This window comes from Theropithecus gelada, chromosome 20 (genome assembly GCF_003255815.1).
Source record: "Theropithecus gelada isolate Dixy chromosome 20, Tgel_1.0, whole genome shotgun sequence".
NCBI lineage: Eukaryota > Metazoa > Chordata > Mammalia > Primates > Cercopithecidae > Theropithecus > Theropithecus gelada.
In genome coordinates this window covers 14,499,838-14,511,117 of record NC_037688.1, presented here as the reverse complement: position 1 = coordinate 14,511,117, position 11,280 = coordinate 14,499,838, and the positions used below count along the sequence as shown (strand labels likewise).

At 50.0% G+C, this 11,280-nt stretch overlaps 2 protein-coding genes across 2 annotated transcripts; both read right to left on the bottom strand.

The window, feature by feature from the left end:
- Positions 1-88: 88 nt before the first annotated feature.
- LOC112614635 (metallothionein-1L-like) lies at positions 89-1,216 on the bottom strand. The gene is made up of 3 exons (XM_025371347.1): positions 1,189-1,216; positions 536-601; positions 89-191 (listed from the first exon to the last, which is right to left on the bottom strand). The coding sequence occupies exons 1-3, from the start codon at positions 1,214-1,216 to the stop codon at positions 100-102; spliced, it is 186 nt and encodes a 61-aa protein (XP_025227132.1). The 3' UTR covers positions 89-99.
- A 7,658-nt stretch (positions 1,217-8,874) lies between these two features.
- Positions 8,875-9,954, bottom strand: LOC112614625 (metallothionein-2). The gene is made up of 3 exons (XM_025371333.1): positions 9,696-9,954; positions 9,317-9,382; positions 8,875-9,110 (listed from the first exon to the last, which is right to left on the bottom strand). The coding sequence occupies exons 1-3, from the start codon at positions 9,721-9,723 to the stop codon at positions 9,019-9,021; spliced, it is 186 nt and encodes a 61-aa protein (XP_025227118.1). The 5' UTR covers positions 9,724-9,954; the 3' UTR covers positions 8,875-9,018.
- Positions 9,955-11,280: the final 1,326 nt, after the last annotated feature.

Below are 11,280 nucleotides of genomic sequence, written 5' to 3'. Positions count from 1 at the left end.
AAAAAAAAAAAAAAAAAAAAAAAAAAAAAAAAAAAAAAAAAAAAATCCAGGTTTGTACAGGTTGCTCTATTTACATCTGGGAGCAGAGCTGTCCCCACATCAGGCACAGCAGCTGCACTTCTCCAATGCCCCTTTGCAGATGCAGCCCTGGGCACACTTGGCACAGCCCATGGGGCAGCAGGAGCAGCAGCCTGGGCAAAAAGGGAGAGTGAGAGGTCAGAGCAGACTCAATCAGGCACCTCCCTGTGTCAACAGCAGGCCTGGCTCGAGGTCAGACTCCAGACCTGGAGGATGTCTTTTTAGGTTGGCACAGCTCTGTTCTGAGACCACAGGTGGTACCTTTGGGGTTTGTGTCTCAATAGAAATAGGCTGCCCTGCCGCATTCGAACTCAGAGCAGAAAGCCTGGAGAGGGAATGACATGGCCAACAGGGGCAAAGAAAGGCGTTCCCCAGAAGCGTGCACTCCAGGCCAGCCTTGGGTTCCCTCCCAAGTTTAGCCACAGCGCCAGATTCCTGGAGATGGCCCCACACTCACTCTTCTTGCACGAGGTGCATTTGCACTCTTTGCACTTGCAGGAGCTGGCACAGGAGCAGGAGGCCCCTGGAAGGAAGAGATAAAGGCAGTGAGCAGTGAGTGAGACGCAGAAGGTACAGCAGTGGTTCATTGAGTCTCCAGTGCGCCATCCTCTGTGCAGGGCCAGCCCTCAGAGCTCCTTTCCCACTCAGGACAGAGGGAGACAAGCCCCACGTCCTCTCCACTCATGCTGGGAAGGGCAAGCACCCTCCTGTTTTACCCCACCATGAAGGTCCCAGATGCACACACAACCCAGGAAGACTCGGACTGGGGCCCAAAACCTCCTGTCCTGAATCTCAAAGACGCAGTGTTTCCTGCCTCCCACCCACCCTGCTTGCTCAGAGCCTGGACAGAGCATTGGGGCTTGGCCAGCAGCCCCTGACCAACCAGGTGACGTGGAACAGGGCAGCCTTGAGCCTCAGAACACTCAACTGTGACACAGAAGCACAGTGAGGAGCGCAATGCTCTCAGGAGCTATTCCAAGGAGAAAGTACTGGACGAAGTAAAGGGTCCCCTTCTGCTCAGAGCTCAAAATGCGACCTCCTCAAACGCAGGGACACTGTACTGTGGCTGGAAATTGGGCATTCCCAGGTGCAGAGCCGGGCTTCCCTTACTAGTGGCGCGGGAGCAGTTGGGGTCCATTTCCAGCCAAGAGAGGAGCGGAGAGGCGAAGAGGCCGTCAGGCAGCTGGAATGCGCTTTGGAGCCTGTAGCCGGCTGCTCCCTCTGCAGGCGGAGATGGGACCGTACGCAGAGGCCCCGCCCCGCGCTTGCACCCGCCCCGCTGAGTCTGGGCCTCCTGTGGGTACAGGGCGGGACTGTGAGCAGCAGGCGGGCCGGGCGCAAGGTGTGCACCGTGGGTGTCTTGTTTGGCGCTCGCTCGCTCGCTCAGGCCTGTGCACCCGGTCGTCCGCAGCGCCCCTGCTGTCCTGCTCCCCGCAACTTCTCCATTTTCCGCATTTCCTTGTGGTTGCTGGACATCCCCGTCCCCGAGTGTTCCGGGAACCCAGCCTCTGGTGGTCGCAATATTCCCACCCCCACCACCCCATCTGCGGTATTTCGCCTTTCCTGGAGCCGGTGTGCAACCCCAGCATCGTCCCTGGATAGGCCTGAGCCGGCGAGCGCGGCGAGGGAGTTGTGTGCAGAGAACCGTCGTGGATGTGACCCTTGCTTTCTGCCCTCCTGCCCTCTAGCACTGCCTGTCACTATCCCCACCATGGTCCTTCTGCCACTTTCTCTTGAGCCCAGCAACAGGGTGGAGGCGAGCCCACCCTTCCATTCCTCATGCCGGAGCAGTTATATGGGCACATTTGTCTGGGGCCTCCTTTGCACAAAATTCTGCAGGGTCTCCTCCAAAGCCTAGCGTGCCCACCCAACTCCAGGAGAGTAGTCCTGAAAATATGGAGTGCCCCCAAGGGCGGGATCTGCTTAGGTGACTCCAGACCCGGAGGATGCAGAATCTATGTTAAATAAGAATATTTACCTTTCAATTTTCCTATTACGCAACAATCTGCGTGAGTCTGTTTAATCATTTTAGTTTTTTGAACCCTCTCAAGAACAATAGAAGAGAAATACTGTTCTAAACACGTTTTTCCAATGGAAAAACTAAGGCACAAAGAGCCTTAGTAACTTGCCCAAAGTTATGGCTCTATGAAATGGTGCCATGCTACCTGAATCCAGTCAGCTTCACAAGAGGAGGAAAGAAAACATAAAGATTTCTTTTGGGCCGGGCGCGGTGGCTCAAGCCTGTAATCCCAGCACTTTGGGAGGCCGAGATGGGCGGATCACGAGGTCAGGAGATCAAGACCATCCTGGCTAACACAGTGAAACCCCATCTCTACTAAAAAAAAAATACAAAAAAAACTAGCCGGGCGAGGTGGCGGGCGCCTGTAGTCCCAGCTACTCGGGAGGCTGAGGCAGGAGAATGGTGTGAACCCGGGAGGCGGAGCTTGCAGTGAGCTGAGATCCGGCCACTGCACTACCGCCTGGGCGACAGAGCCAGACTCCGTCTCAAAAAAAAAAAAAAAAAAAAAGATTTCTTTTGGCCAAGATATGTCTTCAGGCCGGGCGCGGTGGCTTACGCCTGAAATCCCAGCACTTTGGAAGCCGAGGTGGGCGGATCACGAGGTCAGGAGATCGAGACCATCCTGGCTAACATGGTGAAACTCCATCTCTACTAAAAAAAATACAAAAAACTAGCCAGGCATGGTGGCTGGCACCTATAGTCCCAGCTACTCGGGAGGCTGAGGCAGGAGAATGGCATGAACCCAGGAGGGGGAGCTTGCAGTGAGCCCAGATCACGACACTGCACTGTAGCCTGGGTGAGAGAGTGAGACTGCGTCTCAAAAAAAAAAGAAAAAGAAAGAAAGAAATGTTTTAATCAAGGAGAAGCGTCTCTCTCAACCCTGGACAGCTTGGAAAGCGATGGAGATGGGAAATTTATTAAATATGTATATGCACGAAATACACATTAGAGTAATCTATGTCTGTAAGTAAGACTGATTCTTGATTTTAGCACTGGTGAAAACTTTGCTTTCATTTAAATATATGTGATGATTAGTTTTATGTGTCAACTAGGCTAGGCAAAGTGTCCAGTTCCTTGGTCAAACACCATCCTGGATATTGCGGCAAAGTTATTTTTTAAGATGTGATTAACGTTTAAATCAGTAGTCTTGGAGTAAAACAGATGTCAGAGGGGATTTATCAAGTGTTACCTGCCCATTCAATCTGGGAGTGCCCAGAGGACACCACTTTCACCACAACTATGAGAAATAAATTTGTGAGGGGCGCCCTAGCACCCTGGAAGAGCTGTGTGGTCACTCTTTTTTGCAGGTAGAAATTCAGTGGAAACTGCTGCCGCTGAATTGGGAACCCTAAATGCAATGGCGATAATTTGGTCCCAGTATGGCAGGGGCCAAGGGACAGCACTTAATTGCCAAAGGCAGCATGGGCCTGGTTGTTGTCATGGATGGCACAGTCAAAGCAGAATAGTATGACTTGCAGGCCAGGAGCAATGGCTCACGCCTATAATCCTAGCACTTTGGGAGGCTGAGGCAGGTGGATCACTTGAGCTTAGGAGTTTGAGACCAGCCTGGCGAACATGGCAAAAGCCTGTCTCTACCCCTCCAAACATACAAAAATCAGCTGGATGTGTTGGTGCCTGCCTGTAGTTGTAGCTACTTTGGGGGCTGAGGTGGGAGGACCACTTGAGCCTTGGAGGTCGAGGCTGCAGTGTGCCATGACACTGCTCTCCAGCCTTGGACAACAGAGCGAGACCCTCTCTCAAATAAAAAGAATAATATGATTCACAGAGACCTGTGGTGTTGGCTAGTTGATCGTGGTGGTCGTACGAGCAAACAGAGGAGTCAGCCTATAAAAATCTTGCTCATCTGTAGAATCAAAATATCTATTTCCTGTCCCCATGACTTTATGCTTTGCTGGTCTCAAGGTATTAGTTCCAAAAGGAGGAATGCTTCCTTGAGAGACACAGTGATTCCATCAAACTGGAAGTTTTGAGTCCCACCAGGCCACACTGAGTCCTCAGACTTCTGTATCAACAGGCAAAGAGGCTGGGCACTGTGGCTTACACCTGTAATCCCAGCACTTTGGGAGGCCAAGGTGGGTGGATCACCTGAGGTCAGGAGCTTGAGACCAGCCTGACCAACATGGAGAAACCCCATCTCTACTAAAAATACAAAATTAGCCAGGCGTGGTGGCGCGTGCCTATAATCCCAGCTACTCAGGAGGCGAGTCAGGAGAATTGCTTGAACCTGGGAGGCGGAGGTTGCGGTGAGCTGAGATCACGCCATTGCACTTCAGCCTAGGGAACAAGAGCGAAACTCCATCTCAAAAAAAAAAAAAAAAAAAAAAAAAGAAAGAAAGAAAGAAAAGAAAAGAAAAGAAAAGAAACAACAACAACAGCAACAAAAAAAAAAAAACAGGCAAAGAAAGGAGTCACTATTCTGGCTAGGGTGATTGTGGTTACTTCTTTGTAATCACAATCTCTGCAATGGAGGTAAGGAGGAGGATGTCTGGAATACAAGAGATCCCTTAGGGTGTCTCTTATTATTACCATGTCCTGTGATTGAAGCCAGTGGAAACATCCCAACTGGGACAGGAATGCATGGCCCAGACCCTTCCAGAATGAAGGTTTAGGTCACCCCACCAAGTAAAGAACCACCATTGATTGAGGTGTTTGCTGAAACAAGAGGTTTACACCTCTTTTAGGTTGTAAAAGAAAGAAGCTATAAATAGCAGCTATGACCATGTGACCAGTTACAGGTATGGAAATGAGGAATGTCATTGTTATGGGTATTTCTTCATTATGTTGTTATAACTGTGTGTGTGTGTGTGTGTGTGTGCGCGCGCATGTGCGGCAAATATTTTTGTTTTCTTCCGTCTCTTATCCCATTGTCATATAACAGGGGACGTATTAACCTTACATCACAATATTTAAGTATTGCTAACTTTATATCATACTATTTAGGTTATAGGATGTCAAAGAACATGCCTCAAGGATTTTGCAATCAGTTTTGGGAAGAGAGTTTGTGTAATTTCAGGCATACACAGGACAGTTGCCTCACGTTAGGTGGAGGTATGACCTTGTTTTAACATTAAGTATAGTTTAAGGAGATGTTTATGTCTGCCAAATTAACAAGTGGTGGACTGCAATGGTTAGTTTTATGAGTCAACTTAGCTAGGTTATCATACCCAGTTGCTTGGTCAAACTCTAATGTAGATGTTGCTGTGAAAGTGTTTTTTTAGATCTGATTACCATTTAAATCAGTAGGTTTTGGCTGGGTGCAGTAGCTCATGCCTGTAATCTCAGCATTTTGGGAGGCTGAGGTGGGTGCATCACTTGAGGCCAGGAGTTAGATAATATGGTGAAACCCTTTCTCTATTAAAAATACAAAAATTAGCAGCTTAATCTGTTAAATAAAACACAAAAATTAGCTGCTCTTTGAAAAATACAAAAATTAGCGTGGTGGTGTATACCTGTGATCCCAGCTATTTGGGAGGCTGAGGCAGGAGAATTGCTTGAAACCAGAAGGCAGAGGTTACAATGAGCTGATACCGCACCACTGCACTCTGGCCTGGGTGACAGAGCGAGACTCTGTTGCAAAAAATAAAATAAATCAATACATTTTGAGTAAAGCAGATTACTCATCATAATGTGTGTGGGCCTCATCCAATCAGTTGAAGGCCTGAAGAGGAAAAACTGAGACTGAGGTCCCCGGAAGAGAAAGGAATTCTACCTGTAGACCACCTTCAGACGAAAGACTATAATATCAGCTTCTGACAGAATTCCCATGCTGCCAGCCAGCCTTGCAAATTTTAGACCAGCCATCCCCACAATCACATCAGCTAATTTCTTAAAGCTTTCTTTTTATCACTATCAATCTAGGGACATTTTATTGGTTCTGTGTCTTGGGGGAAACCATGAGTAATACAAATACATGTTGGAAAATATGAATCATTTAAAGGAGAATTGTTAAGTAAAATTGTGATGTAGGTGGTAGCAGATATGGCAGGCATCCATTTGTATGTGCCACAAGGGCGTGGACTGTCCTGCTCATGGTTTTCTGTATCCAGTGGTGATCACAATTTCATGGGGAGACTGAAGACTCTCTGGACCACAGTTAACATGCTCAGGTAGTTGATGAGGAATGCAGAGGTCACATGGCTGGGAACAGCAGGCCTGGCTTATTGATCTGGAGGTAGAAAAACGTCCCTATGCTATGAATAAAGATAATAAAATTATAGCTAGGTTGTGCATAGTGGCTCATGTCTATAATCCCAGCACTTTGGGAGCCCGAGGCTAGCGGATCACTTGAGCCCAGAAGTTCAAGACCAGCCTGGCCAACATGATGAAACCCCATTGCTACTAAAAATATAAAAATTAGCCAGGCGGGGTGGCATGTGCCTGTAGTCACAGCTACTCAACAGGATGAGATTGGAGAATCACCTGAGCCCAGGAGGTGCAGGTTGCAGTGAGCTGAGATCACCCCACTACACTCCAGCCAGGGTGACAGGGTAAGACTTTGTCTCAAAAAAATAAAATAAAATAAAATAAAATAACAAAATAAAATAAAATCATAGCTAATATTGTAGTCTGCTTGATACATGGCAAGTGCCATTCTAAGTTCTTTGCATGTATTAACTCATTTGCTGTCACCAGCCAGACCCTATTATTCAGCCTATCTTACAGTGGAGGAGACTGAGCCACAGAGAGGTTGTGTCACTCAGGTATAAGTGACAGAGCTAGGTTTTGCAGCCATGCATGCTGACTGCATCATAATGCCCTCAACCACCACCCTGTGTCACCATGTTCTGTGAAAAACAAGGGCACTGAAAATCTGGTAGTGAGGCAGCAGTAGAAGGAGCGCTGAGCAGGCAGTCATGCCCTCTGCATAGCTCTGTGACCTCTCTTGGCCTCAGTATGCCACCTCTCAAGCCAGGGACACAAATGGGCTAACTGACCAAGGGCTGACCCAGCTCTGAACTCTGAGAGGCAGGGCTTAGAGCCCAGTGACATCATGATCTGCCAACTGTAGCCAAGATGAGAGGCCAGCTATAGTGAAAGTTCCGGCCTCTGACTTCTAAGCCGTGTGACCTTGGGCAGGTTGCTTAACCACTCTGGAAGATGACATAATCAGTTTCGTCCCTGCACGTTCACTCTTTCACTGGCTCATGGGGTGTTCAAATGATAGGAAAAATGAGAATGGTTCTTACGTTTGTTCAAATGCTGTGGCAGCATCTTAATCCCAGAGGGCTTTGTGCAGGAAGTCATCCACCCTCCCCCGGGTACACAGTCAGGAAAACTTCATTCCACTCCCCAGCCTCCAACCTAGACTAATTCTTCCCAGACCCGTTTTTCCCCAAGAGCTTATCAAGAGAGATTCTGTCTCCAACAAAGTCCATGTAAACAGAGTGATCCTAATGGTTATTAAACCCTAGCCAGGAGCCAGGCCAAGATCTCACTTAATCCATAAATAGGGATACCATCTTTTTTCTACAGATGAGGAAATTGAGGCTCAGAGAGGTTGAGTGACTCACCCAGGCCACACAGCCAGTAAGTGGTAAAGTGGGCTGTGAACTAGGACTGCCTGACATGAAAACCCATGCCCTTGGCACAGGCTGCCTTCTAAAACTCTCTCTATAAAGAGCACCTTCAGGCAAGTGTGCTCCTGATTCCTGGGCCAAGGGACTCATCGTCCTCTTTGACTGAACTTCAAATAACATTCCCTCCACATAGCCAGGGGCCTAACCGTTGGCTTTAATTACAAGTCACTCAGAGCTTCACTCCTTTCTAATGAGCGGCACCACACCCTCTAAACTGCTGAATGCCATCACCCCTGCGTGGGCAGACAGGAAGAACTTCATCTGCAACCCATGATCACACACACTGCATCTTGCTGGGAACATGCTGGGCATTTCCCTCCACATCCCCAGCCACTTTGCTGGTTTAAGTAGCCAACGGCTGAAATTTGAGAGAAGTAATTTCAGCCTGACCTTGGGAGGAACTTACAAAGATTCAGAACCAAGGCAAAACGGGGAGCTCTCAGGGGTCTGAAAGCGTCCTGTCAGTGACACTGGGCAGGACAAGCCTGATGGTTCCTTGTGGGGATGTCTGGATCAGTGCTGCTCAGGGTGTGCCAGCCACACACTGGGGCTAGTCTGAGAACTGTTACCAGGATGCAACACACAACTTTGGACAAATGTGTAGTGTTGATCATTCTTTTATTTTTCCTATGTTAATGTGTTCTCCATATATTTGTTGAACATTTCCTGTTGAATCTAAAAAACGGCCTTTGTATTTTGTGTCCTTTAAGCGTTCATTTTCTTATTAACTCATTATTTTACCAGAGCTTAGGTCTGTGACTAATGGAAAACAAAACTGGTCATTCACCACAGGGAGTTTGGGAAACCGGATGTCAGATTCTAGCCACTGGGGAGCTGGATTTCACCCTCTGTAGTCACTTTCAAGTCTAAAATCCCACGAAGAACTGAAGTTGGGCAGGGAAATCAGAAAGTGAAAATGAGGAATGGAGAAGTTTCTGTGCCATATTTGACATGAAACTGAAAGTGATCACGTATGTGTCCCTCCTGCCCCCATACGATCTGGCACAACGCCATTCAGTTTTACAGAAGATGAAGCTCAGTGCGGTAGCCTGGCTTGCTAGAATGCACTCTTTCTTAGCGGCTCACATTTCCATCCACAGCCCAGGTAGAGCCCTCTCAGTTCCATCGCTCAACCCAGTCCATTATTTTTAAGGCATATAAAGGAAACCAGAGGCAGAATCACGTCAAAGCTGTTTTATTATCATTCATATTATTTCATAGAAAAAGGAATGCAGCAAACGATCAGGGTCAGGGTTGTACATTAAAAAATCCAGGTTTGTAGAGGTCGCATTATTTACATCTGGGAGCAGGGCTGTCCCAGCATCAGGCGCAGCAGTTGCACTTGTCCGACGCCCCTTTGCAGATGCAGCCCTGGGCACACTTGGCACAGCCCACAGGGCAGCAGGAGCAGCAGCCTGGAGGCAGAGAGGAGGCGGCAGAGATGAGTACTAGGGACACAGGGAATAAGGATTCCTGCTTTCCCTGATAAGGATCACTGAGGAGGCAACAACTTCCGCGTAATGGGGCATCCCCAGACTGCTTTCATTCCCCTGAGGATGGTGGAGAGGGGACAGGCTGGGAGGACAGTGAGGGGTTAGAGGAAAGAGAGAATCCCACTTACTTTTCTTGCAGGAGGTGCATTTGCACTCTTTGCACTTGCAGGAGCCGGCGCAGGTGCAGGAGTCACCTGCAAGGAGAAAAGACAGAGGTGATAACGGTCCCTGGATACCTGAACGTGGGACGGCGTGCTAAGAGCCCGGGGCAGAGTTCCTCTGTCCACAACCGATTCCTGGGAACTTGAGCAAGCCATTAACTCAGATCTCCTTAACGGTAAAAAAAAAAAAGGGTTCCGAATAACCTAGAATGGATTGAAAGATACCCCAAAACGCTTTGGGAAGGAGCAACTCCTGTCCTGAAATTGAGTGATCAGAGAAAGAAAGAGGGGTCAGAAATTGCTTCTCTAGCGCTACAGTCTACACTTGGCATCCCCAGCCCCTTACCGGCGACGCAGGAGCAGTTGGGATCCATGGCGAGTTGAAGAGGCGGCTGGAGTCGGGACAGGTTGCACGCGGGCTCGCTGGGACTTGGAGGAGGCGTGGTGGAGCGGAGCGCTGCGAGCAGTGTTTATAGCTGAAAAGAGCCGGAACGAGTGCAAAAGCCCCGCCCCGGCCGGGCGCTGCCTGCACACGCCCCGCGCTGAGTCACTCGCGGCTCCCGGCTAAACACCCGGCTGCGCGCACCGGGCCGGGCGCACCCGGCCTGCACACGGACCGCGGGAGGTCAGTTCCCTGAAGCCCGCCCACGTGCGCCCCGGGGACGCCTCGGGGCGGAAGGACCTGGGTGCAGCGGCAGGACACGGTGTACCGGGAGGCACGGTGTAGCGGGAGGACACGGTGTACCGGGAGGACACGGTGTACCGGGTGCCCACGCCGTGCGCCCCCGCCGTGTGCACAGCTTCCCTCCCTCCTGTCGTATACTCGAACCTGAGCCGTTAGCCCGCGGGTGAAAGCGGGACTTGGGAATGCTGCTTGCGTGGAAAACTGGTTGGAAGTGCAGACAGGTTACGACTCTGCGGCAGTCAAGGCTTAATAATTGTGCAGCATCACAGTCAACCCGTGGAGTTGTTACTGATGACGTATCCGTTGCATGTTGAGTACTTGAGCGTGCAACAGGGACCGTAGGAAGTGTGTTGTGTGTGAGATATCACTTCATTCTGTAACAACCCATAAGATAAGGACTCTGCCGTATTCTCATCGTAGAGAGGAGAAACCGCAGGTCCAGAGAAGTTACTTGTCCAGGGTCACACGGCTAGTGAGTGGCAGAGCAGGGTGAATGCGACCAGGCCCCAGCAGATGCTGACGGTCCTCTAACATAGAGACACCAAGGAGGGAGAATAAGGACAAGAAGCCACAAGCTTGGTCCTCAGGAAGCTCAGGGGCTGGGGGAACAGAGAGGAGGAGACCCCATCCAGCCTGGGAGGAGGTGGGCCATTGCCTTGGGCCTGAGGGTAAGAAGGTGTTTGCCAGGCAGGGAGGGGGAAGGATTTGTGTTCTGGCCTGGGAAGGGAAGAACTAGCGGGAACACTGGAATCGCCCTGAGGCATTTGGAAGGGAAAACCCCCACAAGAATGTTCTTCCCCTGTGGAGGCTGAGGGGAAGAGCCCAGGTGGCATCCAGATTCCTAGCTGGAGAGGCACATCCTGCCTCCCTGTCTGCACGTGTCTGGCGCTGTGTAAGGGTCTTAGATCATCAACCTCCGAAAGCCCGAAGTGTGTCATGCTAGGAGTCAGGAAGCGGTTACTGGAAGCTTCCTGGCAGGCTTAGGAAATGCTGATTGCCGCAGTGGGAGTTTAGTGAGGTGGTGGGGCGGGGGCGGGGAGGACAGGCTGTCCTTGCAACCCTTACTGTAAGTTCCTGTGGAAACGTCTTCCTAGCTCAGCCGAATCTCACTTCCTCTGGGGACCCTGTCCTGGCCCCCATGACTGTGGCTGCCCGTGGAGGTGCTGGTAAACATCCTGTTCGTTCCCCTCCTGGCGCTTTCCACGCCTGTGGTATGTATAAACTGTGGGGACTCTTGGATTGGTGT